The sequence below is a fragment of the Salmo salar genome, chromosome ssa20, assembly GCF_905237065.1.
Source record: "Salmo salar chromosome ssa20, Ssal_v3.1, whole genome shotgun sequence".
Lineage (NCBI taxonomy): Eukaryota > Metazoa > Chordata > Actinopteri > Salmoniformes > Salmonidae > Salmo > Salmo salar.
In genome coordinates, this window is record NC_059461.1 from 47,531,120 (window position 1) to 47,552,675 (window position 21,556).

General features: G+C 45.7%; 1 protein-coding gene across 5 annotated transcripts in view; it reads right to left on the minus strand.

Moving 5' to 3' along the window:
- The window catches only part of kmt2a (lysine (K)-specific methyltransferase 2A), a 54,851-nt gene extending 33,698 nt beyond the window's left edge, over positions 1-21,153 (minus strand). For 4 of the 5 annotated variants that reach the window (XM_045703488.1, XM_045703487.1, XM_045703486.1 and 1 more), the window contains exons 1-3: positions 20,194-21,152; positions 6,991-7,063; positions 675-4,042 (exon numbers count right to left, since the gene is read on the minus strand). In XM_045703488.1, the coding sequence (XP_045559444.1) occupies positions 675-4,042; positions 6,991-7,063; positions 20,194-20,439 (3,687 nt within the window). In that variant the 5' untranslated portion in view covers positions 20,440-21,152. Of the gene's footprint in view, positions 1-674; positions 4,043-6,990; positions 7,064-20,193 lie in introns of all 5 variants that reach the window. The other variant, XM_045703489.1, reaches the window with a different exon arrangement.
- Between the last annotated feature and the right edge of the window lie 403 nt (positions 21,154-21,556).

Genomic DNA, 21,556 nt, shown 5'->3' on the forward strand with positions numbered 1-21,556 from the left:
GTTAACTCTAAATCAGTCTCTGAAGGGGCTACTCTGTAATAGGGTTGTCCCAATACCAGTATCACGAAACTCTGCAGATTCGTGGAAAGGAAACAAAGCAGACTTACATTTCATGTTGCAGACACACAGCCTGTTATCGCAGTCACATTTGTTTATTTTCCAAGCTATAGACTACCATACAATATTTTACATACAGCAAAGTTTTAAAGGGACGTAGAGTTCAGTTTGCTTCAAGTTCTTTTTGTTTGGTGGAAAATCAAGTATCCCCATACTAGTATCGTGACAGCCGTAATCTGTAAACCAGCATTCTCAAGGCTCTCTTACCAGCTGACAGTCCTCTTAAATAGATACACATCTTTGGGGGGGAGGGGGTTCCTAAAGGAGAATATATTTGTGCACTTCTGTCTGCATAATGTACAATGTGGTTTGGCAGAATTCCCCTTGAATAAACCCCTTTCAGGGACATTCCTGCTATCAAGTTTCAGTCTGTGTTCAAAACACTCACAATGCTATTGATTGCAGCAAACATTCTCAGAATCATGTCAAATGATTTCATTGTGGTTGTGAGGAGATAGCGATAAAACATATCAAAACCCTTTCCGTGTTAAAGTAAACCAACAGAAATAGCCTAGTCAGCGGAGTAGAGGCTGCGGGGGAGGAAGAGGGGAACTAACCTGAACTTTAGGATGGTCTGGAGACTTCAGCGACTTGCTCTTCTCGATTTTGAACAACTGCGCTTTGGCCTTCTTCAGCAGGCCTGCCACCCGCTTGTCGGCCACAGGCTGCTTCTCGGCGTGCGCCAGCATGGAGCCCAAGGATGGGATCGCCGGGGGCTTCTTGCTGCCGGTCTGCACCGGGGGAAGGCCTGTCTGTTGGGCAGGGGCACATGTTTTCTCCTTCTCCCCAGGCTCAGCCTCTGGCCCCCTCTCCGAAGGCCGGTTCTTTTTGGATAGGCGGCCCTTGGTCAAGATAAGGGGAATAGAGGAGTGGACTGCAGCCCTGTCTACAGGTGCTGCCTCTGTTCCCGTGGACTCAGGTACAGACTTCTTCCTCCCAGGTGTCTTTTTAGGAGCGAGGGAGGTCAGAGACTCCTCCCCTTCCCTCCCCTCCCCGGCAAACAGGCTGGGTGTCCTATTGGGAGAGGCCTCTGGAGTGGACGCCTTGCCTCTCCTCTCCCAATCTTTTCTGCCCTCCCTTTTGTTCTCTTTCTCACGCTCTCTGCTTTTCTCGGTCTCCCTTTCCTTCTCCTTGACAGGAGCCGACTCCCGGGAAGCCGAGGCACTCCTCTCTTTCCCCCCTTTCCCAGCACCACGGCCCATCTCCTGGGGACTGGAAGTGAAGAGAGAGAAGAGTTGGGAAGAGGAGCAAGAGGCGGAGTTGCCACCCGCACCACCACCACGGCTCCCGGCTGCTCTATGTCCGTCGGAGGAGGAAGGTCCGTGTGTGGAGAGGCCCAGGGGGCCCGGTGAGAAGGTGCTGAAAGGGGCAGGCGTTAAGGCACTAGTGGGCAGAGAGCTGGAGGAATTGCTGGTGCTGCTGGCACCAGTGGAGATGGAGCCTGTCAGCACAGACAGTTCAGAGGGACCTTTTCCAGGCGGGGCCCCTGGCTGGCTGCTCCGCGTGGTCATGGAGTGTGAGGGGGACCGGGGTTGACCGCGCAGGGGTCCCGGGATCGTCCTCTTCTTGCGTCTCACCGACCGGCCCGACTTGGGGGAGGACTGGAGGGGAGACAGCGAACCTGGGCTGCTCCCCGATGACGACTGCAGGGTGACCGACTCAAAGATACGCGAGTGCGCCTCGCTGGGAGTGAAGCGCGGGGCGCGCAGCAGGGGGCCGCGCTTCTGGAGTGGCGACTCGAAGCGGGACGAGGGGTGCTGCTGGTGGTGGTGGTGGTGATGCAGTGGAGAGAACAGGCGGGTGCCTGCCCCGGTCCCACCGCCACTGCCTGGCGCAGGGTAACCCGCTGGAGCAACACCCCCGGCACCAGCGCCATGGGGCATTAGACCCACGTCTTGAGCCGTGAGAGGTGGAGGGCGGAAGTTGTCGAAGATAGGCTTGCGGATAAGGCCCTCCTTCGCATACTTAGCGGAGGAGAAGTACTGCTGATCAGTGCGAGACCGAGATGTCCAGCGGAAGGTGGGCTCTCTCAGGATGGACCTGCGCTTGTCCTGCAGGCTGGAGAGCACCAATGACTGGCCCTGGAGAAACGGGTGGGGCAGGATCCAAGGGGAGTGGGGGTGATGCTCCGCCATGTTGGAGCCTGACTGGGCCTGCTGCGGAGAGCTAAGGAGAGAGGCAGGCGGGGGGGACGAAGATGATGAGGCAGCCTGTTGAGAGTTGGACATCAACACTCCCGTGGCCGGGCTGATGATAGCTTTCTTCCCTCCGGTGGCCAGGCTGCCTCTTCTCCTCGCCCCAAGGCTGCCCCTGCCCACACCCTGCCCTCTGCGGCCCCTCCGGCCCCGCTCAATCAGAACCCGCTGCTCCGGCTCGGGCTCTGACGGATGCCTGGAGGTGTGCAGCATGTCCGCCTCCCTCTCTCCCTGGGAGGACGGGGAGTGGTCTCGCTCGTCGTCATGCTCGTCGTCATGCTCGGATAGGGCCTGAGTGCCCTCCGAAGCCTGGGAGTCGCACGACGAGTCGTCCAGGCTGGGGCTGCTGGATCGGGACGACTCACCCGACGAGAGCTGGGAGGAGTGCAGGGACACAGCGCTGGAGCCGCACGAGGCGACGCTGCTGCTGAAGCGCCCATTGCTGGTGCTGTTGTTGCAGCTGTTGTTGAGCAGGCTGGCCGCCACGGCCATGGCCCTGCTGGGTGTGACAGTGGGAGGCGGGAGAGGGATGGTGTCGACCGGAGCTGCGGTCACGGCTTTAGCAGCGGCGGTGGTGACTGCAGCAGCCCGCATGGGGGAGGAGGCCGAGGCAGGCTGGGGGGCAGCGACGGGGGGCGGGACAGCGTCTAACCGTGCCATCTTCATGTGGGGGTGAGAGGCGCCGAAGCTGCCTTCGTCCTCGATGAAGCGCTTTGGGGTTTTAATGATGCGCAGCGAGACGGTGCTCACCACGGGCATGATGAACTGCCTGATGTTCTTCAGCTGCGTTCTCCTCCTCCTCCGGATGCCTGCCTCCATGGCTGCCGCCCCTTGGACTCCTATGGCAACCACCTCCTTCTCTAACAGTTTCTTTTTCTGCGCACCTTTCTTGGCACGCTGCAGCAGCTGCTTGGCGATTGCGGCGTCAGTGCGTTTGGAGGGGGGAACAATACGCACGGGCTTGATGTGGCGAGGGCTGGTTCTCAGGTTCAGTGGCCTGCCCAGCTTGGAGGGAGAGGATGAGGGGAGCGGGCTTGAGGAGCTGTGGACGTCGGGGTTGTCGTCCTCCTCAGCAAAGTGGGACACCCTGAGCTTAGACTGCTGTTGAGGAGTGTGGGGGTCCGTATCTCTGTCCCGGCGGACGCTGAAGGACTTTTGTTTGGTTTCCTCTGAACCAGAGGCCTGGGCGGCAGCAGCCTCGGCTTTGAGGCGCTCGGCAGACGGAGGCCGTCCTCGTCTGCGCCGGGGCACGCCGGGCACCGGCACACACTTCCTGGCGATGGCCTTGAGTGGGCTCAGTTTGACCTCCCGCAGCCGCTTCAGTTTGGTCACCTTGGACTCACGGCTCGCTTTGGGAGGCTTGGCCTCTGTGTCGTGCTGCTGCACGGAGCCCAGGGGCGTTCTCTTTGTGGCTTTCCTCTCCTCGTCCCGGTCCTTGCGGTGTGCAGTTGTGGAGCTGTACTCCTGCCCCACCTGCCTGCTGTCATTGTCTGTATGGCTGCAGGCCTGCAAACTCCTCTGGGTGCCAGAGGCCGGAGGACGGCCTCTCCTCTTCTCTCCAGAGCCAGGCGGCCTCCCGGGCAGCCGCTTGGCCTTCTCCACAGGCCACTCCTGGCCCTCCGGTTTCCCCGAGGCAGGCGAGGGGGAAGGGCCGGCGCCTGCGGGCCCTTTCTGTGCAGTCTGGGCCCGCGGTGGTCGGCCTCTGGGCTTCTTCTCCTGCGTGGGAGTAACTGGTACAAAACAAACAAAAATAACAGGTTTCAAATAAGTGGGGCTACTTCTACTACTGTTGGGAGAGCAGAGAGAGAGATTATATACACACACACACGACTAAAAGTATGTGGACACCTACTTGTCAAACATCTCATTCCAATATCTTGGGCATTAAAAGAGGTTCTGCTCAGCGACTTTCTCTATTCAACCTGACAGAGCTTGAGAGGATCTGCAGAGAAGAATGGGAGAAACTCCCCAAATACAGGTGTGCCAAGCTTGTAGCGTCATACCCAAGAAGACTCAAGGCTGTATTCGCTGCCAAAAGGAGCTTCAAAGTACAGAGTAAAGGGTCTATTTTTTTATAAAATATGCAAAAATGTCTAAAAACCTGTTTCGCTTCATCATTATGGGGTATTGTGTAAATTCCCATGGATTTAAAAAAATATATATACATTTTAGAATAAGGCTGTAACGTAAGAAAATGTTGAAAAAGTAAAGGGGTCTTTATACTTTCCTAATGCACTGTATGCATATATATATATATAGACACCGCTTCAAATTAGTGGATTCGGCAACAATGGCTCAGCCACGAAATGGTAGGCCACACACGCTCACAGAATGGGACTGCCAAGTGCTGAAGCGTGCAAAAATCAACTGTCTTCGGTTGCAACACTCACTACCAAGTCGCAAACTGCTTCTGGAAGCAACATCAGCACAAGAACTATTCGTCGAAAGCTTCATGAATCATGGCCGAGCAGCCACACACAAGCCTAAGATCACCATGTGCAATGCAAAGCGTTGGCTGGAGTGGTGTAAAGTTCGCCGCCATTGGACTCTGGAGCAGTGGAAACACGTTCTCTGGAGTGATGAATCACACTTCACCATCTGGCAGTCCAACGGACAAATCTGGGTTTGGCGGATGCGAGGACAACGCTACCTGCCCTAATGTATAGACACTGACAGTTGTGGGTGCATTGCATGATATATTGTGGTCTCTACCTTCTTGCCCTTTGTGCTGTTGTCCGTGCCCAATAATGTTTGTACCATGTGCTGCTGCCATGTGTTGCTACCATGTTGTTATGTGTTGCTGCCATGCGTAGTCATCTTAGGTATCTTTATGTAGTGTTGTCTCTTGTCGTGATGCGTGTTTTGTCCTATATTTTTATTCTAATCCCAGCCTTCGTCCCCGCAGGAAGCCTTTTGGTAGGTCGTCATTGTAAATAAGAATTTGTTCTTAACTGACTTTAAATAAAAGGTTAAATAACATTTAAAAAAAGTGCCAACTGTACAGTTTTGTGGAAGAGGAATATTGGTCTGGGGCTGTTTATCCATGGTTTGGGCTAGGCCCCTAAACGGTACAGCATACAATGACATTCTAGACCATGGGTGTCAAACTCTGGCCCGCGGGGTAATTATATTTGGCCCGCGAGACAATACCAAATTACTACTAGAGCTGGCCCGCCGGTATTATACAGCGCATTCACCGCTAATACTACAAATCCCATAATGCTCTGCTGTTGTTTTCGCGCGCCAATCAGGACAAGACCCAGAAACGCCCTCTCCTCTGTGACAGTAGTCATAGCAACATAGACGCTACAACTGTCAGCGCGCTCTCTCTTCCCAAAAATGGCGAAAAGAAAGTCAGAAAACAGGAGCTTTCTGGACAAGTGGGAGGCAGAATATCTGTTTGTCTTGTTTGTGGAGTCAATGTGGCTGTAAGTAAGGAGTACAACATTAGACGACACTATGAAACGAAACACCATGACAAATACAAGGACCTGGACATGACTCAAAGGAGCCAGAAAGTAGAGGAGATGAAAAGAAGTTTGGTTTCACAACAGAATATGTTCAAAAAAGCCACATCACAAAGTGAGGCTGCTGTAAAGGCTAGTTATATAGTGGCAGCAGAGATCGCAAAATCAGCCCGGCCCTTTAATGAGGGAGAGTTCGTGAAAAAGTGCATGATGAAAGTTTGTGACCTCGTATGCCCAGAGAAAAAGCAAGCATTTTCAAACGTGAGCCTGAGCAGGAACACAGTAGCTGATCGCACATGTGATCTTGCCACCAATCTGTATGACCAGCTGATGGAAAAGGGAAAAGATTTCGTTGCGTTCTCCCTCGCTGTGGATGAGAGCTGCGACGCATCTGATACTGCTCAGCTGTCAGTCTTCATCCGTGGAGTATTATCATTTTATTTGTAAAATTATTAGCCAGTGGAAAAAGTTTATTTTGGTATTTAAATCAGAAGGCTGCAAATAGAAAAGAGGCATACGATTTTTATTTAAATTTTATTTATTTAATAAATGAATGCCATTGTGTTTTTTCATTTGAAATTCGATTTTGCATGTCTCCACTATTAAATTATATATTGTATGGTAATAAGCAATGCTTGTTCCATATTCAATGTTAAAGCAAAACTTGTTTGGGTCCATATTAAAAGGTTCATTTGTTCAATGTTGGCCCGCGACTTTGTTCAGGTTTTACATTTTGGCCCACTGGGTATTTGAGTTTGACACCCCTGTTCTAGACGATTCTGTGCTTCCAACTTTGTGGCAACAGTTTTAGGAAGGCCCTTTCCTGATTCAGCATGACAATGCCACCAAGAACAAAGCGAGGTCCATACAGAATTTGTTTGTCAAGATCGGTGCGGAAGAACTTGACTGACCTGCACAGAGCCCTGACCTCAACTCAATCGAACATCTTTGGGATGAATTGGAATGTCAACTGTGAGCCAGGCCTAACCGCACAACATCAGTGCCCGACCTCACTAATGCTCTCGTGACTGAATGGAAGCACGTCCTTGCAGCAATGTTCCAGCATCTAGCGGAAAGCCTTGCCAGAAGAGTGGCGCAGCAAAGGGGGGACCAACTCCATATTAATGCCCATGATTTTGGAATGAGATGTTGGACGAGCAGGCGTCCACATACTTTTGGTCATGTAGTGTACGTAAATAAAAACACCTCACCTGCCAACGTCCTTGACTGACTCTGCATTCGTCGGTGTTCACTGACTGTACCAAAGCCTCCAAATGCTCCTTCCTATGGCGGGAAAAGACAAGAAACATGAAATCTGACCAAAATGTTAACACGTTTGCCGAAATACTTCAATAGAATAACAGCATGATTAATGTGTTTATTTATTTATTTTTTTAAAGGTCAAAGTGATTCAGAATTCAAAGGCACAATATTCAGGCTTAGCTGTGCACTTCAGTCATCCCTGTACTGAAACCCCCCATAACAAAGATAGAGTTTAGTCCCCTTAAAAATGACGGTAGTCCAATCTCACTTTCACCGGGATGCTGACTCACTCCAGTCATTACTTTTCCATATGCTTTCCAGATTAGTTGCCTAAACCCGCTGGATAAGGTTCAGTCAGAACGCTAGACATTCTCAATTTGAAAATGTCCAACTGAGCTGAGTAACACAGTAATGCCAAAACCACAAGTCAGTCGAGCATTTTCCTGTCTTAGGTAAATGCTAAGCTGATTAGGCACGCTCAGGAAAAACAGTCTCACCGTCTAAAATATCTGAAAAAGAGGCCAGGGGCAAAAAGCCAAGAAGAGCAATTGAAGCAAGGGTCGCGTTAGAGTTCAGAAACCGAAATTTTCAAAAGCAGATAAAAAAATACAAAAAATACAAAAATATGCATTTTAAACCATTTCACCTGTGTTTTATACTGAAAGCCAAGTTTCTTTTTCTTCAATAGGAGTGATCAGGGGCGTGCAAATATACTTTTCCCTTCACAGAAAATACATTAGCGCAAAAGATAATTCAGCAGAAAATATCTTCATTTTCATCAGATGACAACAGAAGTGCAACGCTATTTGGCTAAGAGCCACACAAGTAAATTAGCTTACAAATTAAAAAGCAAGGTACTTTGTGCAAAAATGATTCATGGCCATGATATTTCTATTGTTTGTTTCTATGATAATATATCCAGCTACATTTTCTGTTTGGCTTAAAGTTAATCTTGCATTTTACCTGAGAAAAGTAGGCTACAGCGAGAAGAGTGGCAGAGAATTATAGCCACACGTCAGTCAGAGCGCAGTCTGCTGATATAATGCCTGTTCGTGAATTCTCATCCTGGAGAAGAGCAACTGAAACACAAAATGTGTCTGATGCCGAGCAGAAGTTACAATAAGAAGTAGTGATGCACTGATAATATATTTTTGGCCGATACCCTATATTGTCCTTGTCAACAAAAATAACAATAACCGATATTTACAATTTTTGTGGCCTTTTAAGCATTCTAGTATAGTTAAATAGCTAACACACACACGGACGCAGTGGTCTAAGGCACTGCATCTCAGTGCAAGAGGCATCACTACAGTCCCTGGTTCGAATCCAGGCTGTATCACATCTGGCAGTGATTGGGAGTCCTATAGGGCGGCGCACAAATTGGCCCAGCGCCATCCGGGCCGTCACTGTAAATAAGAATGTGTTCTTAACTGGCTGGCCTAGTTAAATAAAAAGGTCACACACAGACTAACCAAAAGTTATTTTGTCGGCATTTACGTAAGTCCCCATTACCAGTAAAACATAACCAAAACGTATTTCTTTCACTTACTTGCTGTCATGTTTCGTTGTTCATTTGTTCAGTCGTTTCATTCTCAACCAGGATTTCTATGGAATGCCGTTTAGGTCTTTGTGTGTCAAAAAAGATACTAACACTATTTGACGTGTCAAATAACACGACAATCTGTTTCAGTAGCTATAGTCAGCTAGCTAACTATATAGCTAGGTGTCATCTAAAATAACCCTAATTTATAAGCCAGTTCTTATTTGGTTAATGGTGGTCGGACCCATCTATGTGAAGCTAGCCACAATAAGGATTAGCCACAATAGTGGAATTTGCGGTTTGACTTCAACATAAAAGTATGGCATAATTCTACTATTTGTATTCATTTGCATCACTGTCAATTACATACTTTTATTTTGAAGTCAAACCGCAAATTCCACTATTGTACCTAATCCTTATTGTGGCTAGCTTCACAAGACATAACCCGGTCCAGTCGAGCATCACTAGCCAGATGAAGCTAGCTGGCTGCTTATAATGTTAGCTTGGGAAACAGGGTTAAGTAGCTGGCTAGCTATTTATTTTCATGAACTGAAGTTCAATTTCAATAGGCGAACAACAAGTGGCAACCTAGCTAATACTTACTTTTAAGGATCCATAAATCAATGCTAAGAATATTGAAAATGACTGCAGGTTCTACTGATGATTGTTTTCAGGTTGGTTACATTGGTGCTAGATAGGTACCAAGCTAAAGCTAGCTACCCCAGCAGTTGCGGTCGAACAAATGCTTTATTACCAATGCGGTATTGTAAACACATTGCAAACACCGGCCACGAACAGACTTTTTTTTGTACAGATTTGACAGTGCTACTATCTTTTTTGACACGCAAAGACCCAAACGGCGTTCCATTGTATGCATGTCGTGAAGCTAATAGCAGTGACGCTATTACTGTGTAACTCCGGTAGGGCAACATCTGAAAAAAATAACGCACTTGGTTGTGTGTACCGGGTGCTCGACCAGTCGGCGAAAGCCAACATCACCCACGACAGAGAACGGTTGATTGTCAAGGGCAATGAATTCCATCATCTTGGCTTTAATGGATCTCGCTGAAAATGTCTTACTCTTTCAAATGACTGCTCGACTTGTTGACTGCTTGATCCACACAGCAGACATTGTGGGCTAGGTTAGGAATGCTGTGTTGCACATGTAGCGCAACATTTCACATGCCGTTATTATGTGACGTACCTACATTATATAGGTATTCACGGTAGCTTTCACATCGGTTTTTAAAACCTGTTTTGGAGACTGGTTTTTGTTCAGAATTTCGGATGACTGACGTGCCCAATGTAAACTGCCTGTTACTCAGGCCCAGAAGCTAGGATATGCATATACTATATTGGTAGCATTGGATAGAAAACACTCTGAAGTTTCTAAAACTGTTAAAATAATGTCTGTGAGTATAACAGAACTGATATGGCAGGCAAAAACCAGAGGAAAATCTATCCAGAATTGTTTTGTTTTTTTGAGGCCATTTCAGTGCTAGCCTATGGGAAATACAACTAGATAGGACCCAGATTGCAGTTCCTATGGCTTCCACTAGATGTCAACAGTCTTCAGAAAGGGTTTCAGGCTTTATTTTTAAATGAGAAAGTAGTTGGAAGAACTACAAGGTGTTTCTCATTAGAAAAGTAGCCTTGTTGGCACGTGAATGAGGTGCTCGCTCTTCGTTATTTATCTTCCCTATTGCACATACTATTCTCTGCCTTAAATATTATTGTTTATTTAGATAGAGTACCTGAGGATTAATTAGAAACATCGTTTGACTTGTTTGGACGAACTTTACTGGTAACTTTTTGGATTTGTTTGTATGCATGTTGAACGAGTGGATTACTGAGATCATTGGTGCCAACTATTCTTACTTTTTTGGATATAAAGAAGGACTTTATCAAACAAAACGACCATTCATTGTGTAGCTGGGACCCTTGTGATTGCAAACAGATGATCTTCAAAAAGATAAGTGATTTATTTAAATCGCCATTTGTGATTTTGTGACACGTGTGCTGGTTGAAAAAGTATTTGTTTGGGGCGCTGTCCTCAGATAATCGCATGGTATGCTTTCGCCGTAAAGCCTTTTTGAAATTTGACAACGCGGTTGGATTAACAAGAAGTTAAGCTTTTAACCTCTTACATCTAGACGTTCCGCCAGCGGAACACCTGCTCCAATATCCAATGATAGGCGTGGCGCGAATTACAAATTCCTCAAAAATACAAAAACTTCAATTTTTCAAACATATGACTATTTCACAGCATTTTAAAGACAAGACTCTCCTTTATCTAACCACACTGTCCGATTTCAAAAGGCTTTACAGCGAAAGCAAAACATTAGATTATGTCAGCAGAGTACCAAGCCAGAAATAATCAGACACCCATTTTTCAAGCTAGCATATAATGTCACAAAAACCCAGAAGACAGCTAAATGCAGCACTAACCTTTGATGATCTTCATCAGATGACACACCTAGGACATTATGTTATACAATACATGCATGTTTTGTTCAATCAAGTTCATATTTATATCAAAAAACAGCTTTTTACATTAACATGTGACGTTCAGAACTAGCATACCCCCCGCAAACTTCCGGGGAATTTGCTAACAATTTACTAAATTACTCACGATAAACGTTCACAAAAAGCATAACAATTATTTTAAGAATTATAGATACAGAACTCCTCTATGCACTCGATATGTCCGATTTTAAAATAGCTTTTTGGTGAAAGCACATTTTGCAATATTCTAAGTACATAGCCCAGCCATCACGGGCTAGCTATTTAGACACCCGGCAAGTTTAGCCTTCACCAAAATCAGATTTACTATTATAAAAGTTTGATTACCTTTTGTTGTCTTCGTCAGAATGCACTCCCAGGACTGCTACTTCAATAACAAATGTTGGTTTGGTCCAAAATAATCCATCGTTATATCCGAATAGCGGCGTTTTGTTCTTGCGTCCCAGACACTATCCGAAATGGTAAATCAGGGTCGCGCTCATGGCGCAATTCGTGACAAAAAAAAATCTAAATATTACATTACCGTACTTCGAAGCATGTCAACCGCTGTTTAAAATCAATTTATCTCGTAAAAAAGCGATAATATTCCGACCGGGAATCTCCTTTTCGGCGAATCTCCTTCTCTACCAACTGTGGCTCAGTTGGTAGAGCATGGTGTTTGCAACGCCAGGGTTGTGGGTTCGATTCCCACGGGGGGCCAGTACGAACACAAAAAAGACATGAAATGTATGCATTCACTACTGTAAGTCGCTCTGGATAAGAGCGTCTGCTAAATGACTAAACTGTAACTGTAAAAATCACAAAGACGGGGGCGGCCAGGGCACGCGCCTAAGCCCACAGTCCCTTGATCGGCCACTTGAGAAAGGCGATAATGCGTTTCAGCCTGGGGCTGGGATGACGACATTCTGTTTTTTCCCGGGCTCTGAGCGCCCATGGAAGACGTAGGAAGTGTCACGTTAGAGCAGAGATCCTTTGTAAAAGATAGAGATGGCAAAGAAGTTCAAGAAATGGTCAGACAGGCCACTTCCTGTAAAGGAATCTCTCAGGTTTTGACCTGCCATTTGAGTTCTGTTATACTCACAGACACCATTCAAACAGTTTTAGAAACTTTGGAGTGTTTTCTATCCAAAGCCAATAATTATATGCATATTCTAGTTACTGGGCAGGAGTAGTAACCAGATTAAATCGGGTACGGTTTTTATCCAGCCGTGAAAATACTGCCCCCTAGCCATAACAGGTTAAATGATGTATGACACTTGTATTTTCATGAATGTTTAATATTAAGATTTTTGTATTTTGAATTTCGCGCTCTGCAATTTCACCGGATGTTGTCGTAGGTGTCCCGCTAGCGGTTCATGCGCCAAGAGGTTATCGTCGGCGTTAAAACTAGACATAGGGCTGATATCGATGTTGGCATTTTTAGCTAATATCGGCCGTTTACCATATATCGTACATCCGTAATAAGAAGCATTTAAGATGCGTTAACAAAAGCAGCAAGATATTTCTTACGCATTGTCTTTTATGCTGTGTGAAAAAAACAGAAATCTGCATTAACAGGACCCCTGTGAACCTAGGGCTTTTTAGTAGCCTATACCTCAAAAGGAAAATTGCTGAATAAGCCTATTAGCATAGATATTTCATCAGATGTATAAAATGTGAAGCATCCGGTTGGCGTTTCTACTCACTACCAAATATGGTAGTGAGAGGAAGCTCAGTGGCCGGCAGTGGGAGAAGATGGATTTGGACCGACATTCTGCAAATGTACTTATCGACGAAACATTTGATCTCAATACAGTTCTGTTCCCAAAACTAGAATCTGTTACCAACAGAGTGGACTAGGTTTTGAAGATCTTAGCCTTTGACAAAGTAGCAAAAAAATGGCATTGTTTAAAAGTAATGCAAAGGTGAATTGAGTAATTGCACACGCGCACTTCACAGAGCAGACGTTCCCCAACGGAAATATGCTAATGTATGCTAGAACGCGCGATCGGATGTACCTCGTGCTTGGCTCTGCCCACTATGGCTCATTTGTTCCCATTTGAAACGACAAGCTGTGGCCTACCTTGGTTTAGTTCTAAAACCTTTGGGGAAACATTTCATATAGCATTGATGGTCACAGACAGTCATAAGGCTACACAGATGTATTTAATGATATCTATTGCACCGTTGAGAATTACATTTGTTTCTCTTCACTTCCAGGAAGTACCATCAAAGCACACAGGTATCCATAGCAGCAGTGGTTGCTAGGCTGCCTAACATCAGCTGTGATGTCTCCCACTCAGTCAGGTAATCTTTGAGAGGGCCTGATTGGACGACTCATCTCCTGACATAACACACACACACACACTCACTTATTAAGGTACTTGTTTTACTTTCCTCTTAAATGCTTCTCTCTTCTAAATTTTGAGGTAAGGCACAGTGAACGAGGCCATCTGTAGGAGTTACCGGAATGCAATAATTCCAAAGCAACCCAAACAGCATGTTACACATGACTAATAGTGATCTCTCAGTTGACTAGGCTGCGTCTCAAATGGAACCCTATTGCCTGTTTAGAACACTATGGGCCCGGGTCAAAAGTAGCACACTAGACAGGGAATAGGGTGTCATATGGGACACAACCCTCATCTACAACTGTACATGGTGAACCTAATCAGTGCAGTCTCTACAGTGGGGTACTTTATATCAGGATATAAACGAGTCACAATCACAGCACCAGGAAGTGTGTCCTTGGATTGATTCAATTAAAGATCAACTCCGCTCACTTGGAATTGGACAGAAATGGAATATTACCCAGTCTCCAGGACCCTCCATTTGTAATTATGTCTGGGCCACAGGATGAGTGTGTAACAGTAATTATAGATAAAGCAGATAAAACAGGAGGCAGACGGACTCAATGTCCTCCAACACCAAGGTGGGACTCAGCTCATCAACTGCAAAAAGCCTGTCAATTTAACAGCAAACATACTATATGGTCAGCTTAACTATCACAAGGATTGTTGTTTATGACAGTCAGTAGTACTGACCATTAGACTTGGACAACTGGGCAAGTTGCGAGGCCAAAGATAACACAAAAGCCCTTAGATGCCCATCTTTGCATCCCACCGTAGCTAGGCCTTACCCCCACTAGCCACAGTCCACAGATCATCCCCAGCCATCCAACCCTAGGGCTGGTGAGATTAATATCTCAAAGTTCCTTTGGAAGTCTTTTGTGTCACTCCGTGTCAGAGGAGTGTGTCATTTCATAATCTTTATTTATAGCAGCATGTGGGGCTGCAGTTTAAGTCCCTTCGGCCCAGTTTGTAGAGCAGCTGCTGTCTAGGAGTCCACACTACAGTTTTAACTCCAACCTGAATAGCACAGCCAACTTGTTAACGTCACATTTACTATTAATATAGTGATTAGGCCACATTCGGTCAGCTGCAATTTAATTTATCATATAGCCTAGATTTTTGGTTATGACGACAAGTGTTGATCATTTGCAATATAATAGCAGCATCAAATGACCAGCTTTGCCTTTTTAAATTCATTCATTTTCAAATCATGTTGCCCACTGATACCTGAATTTTTAGATCGATCCACCTCTCACTTCAACTCTGACACTGATCGACTCTGTGCTGCAGTTCATACAGGCAGTGTTTCTCAGCATCTTCTCAGGCAGGCTGCTATAGCTGTTGGTTGGTTGCAGGGAACTAAGGGGGGCGGAAAGCGACAAATGCGAGTAGCTCGATGACATCACTGCTCTGCCTCTCTGGCACTCACACAAACACTCGTCCTCCCTTCGCGTGAACCACACCGCAAGATGTAAACAACAGAGCCAAAACACGAGGAAGGAGGAAAGGGGGATGGGCAGAAAAGGAGGATGTGTGTGTGTAAAGGGAGGAGGTGGGGGGCAGCATCTTGACCACCTGGTACAGCAACTGAGCCTGTGCATGTCTCCAGGGGGACTGTGAGGATGAAAAGGGGTTGGGGTTGAACACGCTCGCACAGAAGCAAGCTAAATCCCAATCTAAACAAGCCTCCCACACACTAAAAGCCTCCCACTCCCCGTGCAGCCAGCCATGCGCAAGAGAGGCACACACTCGCTCCACGCCCACATGCAACCCGGGGAGAGCAGCATGCTGCGAAACCAAAAAGGCTTATGGGCTCGCTTGCAGGACAGAGAGCCACCTGCTACGGCTAGGACAGGGGGAGGCAGGTAGCCTAGCGGTTAAGAACATTGTGCCAGTAACCGAAAGGTCGCTGGTTCGAATCCCCGAGCCGACTAGGCGAAAAAAAGAAAAAAAAACTGTGTGCTCTTGAGCAAGGCCATAAATGCTCCTGTAAATCTCTAGATAAGAGCGTCTACTAAATGAATAAAATGTAGAATGTACAGTCAGGGAGAAAGGGGATGAAAGGTAGCATGCTTAGTCGGAAGGCTCTTGTTAGAGGGTGACAAAAGCTTTTGTCGTCTACTCAGACTCCACATTTTCTTACTCCTGCTTGCGTTTGTTTTCCATCCACAACATGCTAATTTGAACCTACATTTGCACATCATGAACTGCCTAGTCTTTCCTCATAGATTAGTTAAAAACTGAGCAACAAGTCCAATTCAATGCGGAGATGTGCATGTTCCGGTCTGCTAGTTGGGCCTGTCCCTTGCAAACACATAACTATCAGAGCGGATGTAAAAGTGGTTTACGGTATTCTGTTTTGCATCACTAGCAAGTGGGCGTATGTGGGCGAGGTGAGAAACCCAATATGACTGTTCTTTAATCAGAAGAAAACACTAGTTAGCGATATTCAGCTAACGCTTCCTAAAATGTATTCATCTACTTTCAACATTTACTGTCATTTTAAACACCAGGCAGAAGTCCCAGCAGTAGTTCCCTTTAAACGCCGAGTAAATAAGTCAGAGGGCTGCTCCGCTCTTCAGGACTGCTGATGCGCCACACACACACACACGTGGCTGCCTGCCATCCCTGTAACCCCATATATCCACATCATGTAGTGCAACTGATCATTAACTCTCAGCCCTGGCATATTTGAAAGCTGTAGAATTCATCTAAATGCCTAGAGAACCTTAAGTCCCCCTTTAATTACTAGCATTGTTAAAAGTTTAAACTTTGACGCTTCCCCCAGAATTCTAAATCATTTCATACTGTATAATTATCTGTCGAGACATCTGCCTTTTGAAGTTTCAGACAGTCCTTGTACATCACTGCGCTAAACCCCAAGTGAATATCGAGAGGTGTCAGGAAAAGAAATGTAAACCAACAGACTTGCTTTGCAGTTTGAAAATTCTGAACGTGGTCAGGGAACAGGATTACGAGCACAGGGAGAACTCAATGTGTGTTTATTTAACAATTGCGATTGATGCAATGAATGGAGGGAAGGATAAAACAGCATGATATTTTGTACTACGCAACTGTATTACTCAATGTGGGCTACAAGAATAAAACCGGAAAAGGTCTGGAGCTGGGTACGGACAAATGGGCCTCCTGATCATATTCTCATGATAGTGATTTGGAGCAGCCGTCCCTCTAAATCCACACTGATACCTCTGAGCAGCCGAATGAAGAGCTAGAGGCTTCACTCCGATTTACTATGGATACTCCTAACCTCCTTTGAATTTCAATTGGGGAGGAGATCATACTGCATGTATATGCCCTTCCGGTGGCATATTCCTAATAAAAGGCCACTGGGGAATTCTGGTCAGATTGCTCTGGCCAATGACTGATTTTTAAAAATTTTATTTAACTAGGCAAGTCAGTTAAGAACTAATTCTTATTTACAATGACTGCCTACACCAGCCAAACCCAGACTACGCTGGGCCAACTGCGGTTGTGATACAGCCTGGATTCGAACCAGGGTGTCTGTAGTGATGCCTCTAGCACTTAGATGCAGTGCCTTAGACCGCTGCGCCACTCGGGAGTCTCGGAAGAATTCAAAGAACTCGCAAGAAAAAAAAAAAATTTAAAAAGTTAATTCTGAGTTTCCCACTAAAGATTGATATTAGTCTCTCTCACGTGCCAAAATACTGGGTAAAAAAAAGCAGATACTGCTAGAATTGATGGCTCATGTTCCCAACACCTCACACCCACAAGGGCAGAGAGGCAGCTCCGACCAGCACACTAATCAAAACAAAGCTGAAGACGCCTCCTGCGAGGTGTAACAAGGGGCATAAAGTATGGGGGACCAACCCCACACACAATTGATGGCTTTCTCACAGCCCTGAAAGCAGAGGTGAAAACCCTTTGGCCGCCTGCTAGAGCAGAATAAAGCAGTGGATGGGAGGGCCTGTGACTAATTCTCCTCCCAGCGTTGTCCCTAGGGGAGGAGGCTTCGCTCTTCACCCTTTGATATCCGTGCCTGTGCTCTTTCAGCCGTCTGCACTTCATGAAAGCTGGAATAAAAGCAGACAAAGCTTCCTGCTTGGATCCACACACTGTCTCTGGGACGGGAGCTCCGCCATATAAATAGGGCAAACACCTGCTGGACCCCTTCCGCCCAAACACAACATTTAGCAAAAACCAGTGAGGCAAAGTATTCCGTTTGCTAACATCTATTCAGCTGCACTTGTGTGAGGGATTGACATCGGTCTTAATCGGAGTCAAGCGAGAGAGGGGTTTGATTCTAAAGACAAAACAAAAGTGAGTCTGATTTTTGTTAAAGGCCAAACAAATGTCCCCAAAAAGACACCTTTGGCAGATGGGCGCTTAAATAGACAACCATCATTTGGCTGGATCAATAAACATTTAAAACACCCAATTCAATAGCCTACAAATGCTGCAATTTGAACAACAATGGTCTACAAGCCCTCTTTTGAGGGATCCCAAAAGGCTTGGCTAATCTATTCCAAAGTGGCAGCTGTCAGAAGAAAAGTTGAGCTCAGACGGCCCCTGTGTGGCTGAAGTGGATTTGGGTCTGCTTGGAAGGCGGGGCTCAGTGTCCGGCTGCTCTGTGAGCTCAGCAGGCTGCGATGAGCCAGAACAATCCTGCCCAGGCGCAACAGCCACTGAATGAAATCACAATGCTGTGTCTGCAACTTCCATGAGTGGCAAGTTACACTGGGATTTTGGCCGTATGTCCCCACCGCATCCCAACGTGTTTCCCCCCTCTTTGTGTGTCTTGGGATAGAGGGGGACATGTTGATCTGTCTTCCTATAAAAAAAAGTGTTAGCTCAGACAGAGGGACTCATTTCCATAGCACTGGCCAACATCAAAGTAGAGCATATTAACCTTTCGGCTAATCTACTAGTGATGGTAGGAGACGTGTATACACACTCAGGACAGAATCAATGTTTCCTGATACCCCAATAGTTCTTATGATAAGGGGCTTATTGAAAGAAAAAAGAAAATCACACACATGAATGAGTACGGGACTGGAGAACCCTCAAAATATGCTTTCTAAACATCAAACCATCAAACCAAAAATTGCACCAATAAGTACTCTAATATAACAGTACATCTTACAACGTTGGTAAAGTGTTGAGTTACCCTCCATGTCCGATTCTACTACAACACTAGGGTCTACTCCCACTGCATTGAACGCGTGCTCATCATGAAAACATAAAGATGGTAGTTAGCTATGCCCGAACACACCCCCCCATCACAAGGTCCGACAAAAAAAAAAGGCTCGTTATTATAGCTCGCTAGACTACCGTCAGTACTAGAAAGATGGAATTCGGAGGAACACACATGACACTGGCGAACCATTCTCAGCCCACCAAAAAAATTGTAGTTCGCTAGCACTTCATCAGATGTCCACAATGCCGACATTATTTTGGTACTACGCACTGTGTGAAGACGGGGGAAAACATGTCCACCTCCCATTTTCCTATGTATCAGCAATAGCTAGCTACCGTGGCGTAGTGCGTAGCATGGTAACGTTAGGTTCATGAGCTAAACACTTAGCCAAAATGTGCGAGTCTTACTACAAAGCTAAATCCATCACTTAGCAAGCTACCCCGACCATTAGCCATACCCAATTATCTAATTCGACAATGTTGTTTCTAACTATTGTAGCGTCTACCTAGCAACTTTAGAAGCGTGGATCAAGGCAGATAGACGAATAGTAGCTAGCTGATCATTTAGGCAAGGTAAATAGCCTCGTTCGAAGGTTAGCATTGAACTGACACCTCGCAGCAAACTATGGATAACGACAGCTTATTGAACTCTTCAATATACTATAGGTGTTTAATTCTAAGCTAGTCAATGTTTGCAAAAAAGTGGCTAACGTTACTAGGTTATGGCAATTCAAAAGAGTGGAGTATAATTCACGTTAGGTAGCTAGATGCCTAATAAGAATCAAAAACATGAAGTTCAGGTTACTTGTCCTCCAAGTTGACATGTTTTGTTTTCAAACAGGAACCTCGCTCGCTAACCGGGAGGTCCCATGCTACAGTGTTAATCAATGTAACACTAGCATCACAGAAATGTACCAAAAAAACTGAGCCAACGTTAGCTAAAGAACGCTAAAGTTATCAAGTTACTGTATCACACTGGCTCGTAGGACCTAATCCTGAACTCTGAAGAGGAGTTGATGATGAGATATGAGGCTCTATCCCTACAAGTCACCACTCCACAACTAAGCCAACAATGGCCGCTAACCAGATACTGTAGCTTTATATCACATCCCTCTATTTTCGCCTCTGTATCAATGTTGGACAACTAGACAGACAATAATTAATTCACTTTGGCCAAATTCTGTCTAGAAAGTCACCAGGCTACTTTTAACTATTCACAACATCAGCACCGTTGGTGCTAGTCAGCTAACTACTGATCCTAAAACGGGCTTCCTTGTTGTGAGTTGTGTGGTGAATCACTGTGAAAGGAATAACGTAACGTTAGTAACAGCACATGGATTGAAGCATGTTGATGGGCTTGATACCCAGTGTGGGGATCAAGGCCAAACAAAAAGTTAACTACTCTGCGATGACAAGTTGAGTCACACTCCTAACACCGAATACGGAGGCAGCAACATATAACTCCTTGGTACTATACCATTGCTAGGGTGTGTTCGATACTTCATGTTACACTTCTCATTGCAGCTATTTCACGTTAGCAAGCTAGCTACAACCAACCACAATCAAGTTGGTCTTTCACTTACCTCCCCGCTGCTTGAACCACTCGACTCTCCCAAAACATCCCGAAATTTCTGCAGGTTGCAACCGATAGCAGATGAGACCTGTAACGCAGCATCAAAGCCGGGTCCGAGCCCAGCCGTGTTCGGGTGGGTCCCTGTGCTACTTCGAAGGGAGGCAGTGACCCGGATTCGGCCCGCTCTCCTCCCGGTGCCTAAGTTGCTGCTCCCTCCGGGCCGAGCGGGGAACCGCCACCGACAGCTGTGCGCCATTTTACACTCTGCCTGTCTGCCCTAAGATCAGAGAGCTCAGTGGGCGTAGCCCTAAACCAGCGTTTCACATAACCCCCGCACCCTTCACCACGGTAAAAAACATCCGTATCCATGTTGCGGGGTGGAGATAAAGTGGCCCCGAATATGCATTTATTCAATGTTCCTAGTCAAAAAGAGTATAGCCATAGCTTAGATAAACACGTTCCTGGGCCGTGTCCGGAAAAACACCTAACAGTCCTTAGCTACTGATGCTTGATCCATCTCAGAGATCCAATTAAATTCCTAATTATATGATCCATCCAACGTTAGCCCACATGAAAGATGTGTCGCTGCCAGCTAACTGGCTAGCACAGCTAACTAGAAAGCCAGGAACTCACAGTCAAACAAAGCAGAGAAGTCGTAGCTAGATAACAAACAGCTAATAGCTAGCTAACGTTGATCTTCACAACTATGCCAATATATACATAAATTACATTTAGTCGACAAATGCCAAATGGCAGACTGGAAATTAAAGTATATAACGTTAACTAGCTAGACCGTGTCTTACGTGACGTGGTAGACCAACTCGCTAGCTAGCCACATTTTAACGTTAATTCGAAAGTGTAGACTGCCCCAAAAAAATAGATACCTTTTCTAAATTAAACAATGATTGAAACAAATAGCTAGGTATTTGACAAAATAAAAATATAACTGCGACTACACATAGACGTGGTTGAATTTATATCAGGAAGTAGCTAGGCTAAGTTATTTTTTTTTTTATATTGCGCCATAAACAACCTGGTATGAGCAGAAGGAACGTGGTCATATATGGGTCAGACATCGATCGGGATTGGTGCCAAAATCATGAAAACGTAAAGCATAAATTGCTTACTTTCACAAATCATACAACAAAATTGTACAAGACAGTCACTAACACTGTTTTTGGTCTGCTATTAAACTTTTACTTTTAATTACAATTGGAAGTGTTAAAATTGTAATGCACCTGCAATTGTACCTGAAACACACGACATTCTGAAATACTTAATTTACACTAATTTACAGTCTTTCTTTAATGATAGTTAATTTGTCATTTATTTGTATAACAGTTACTTCAACTATAATTACACTATAACTTGAT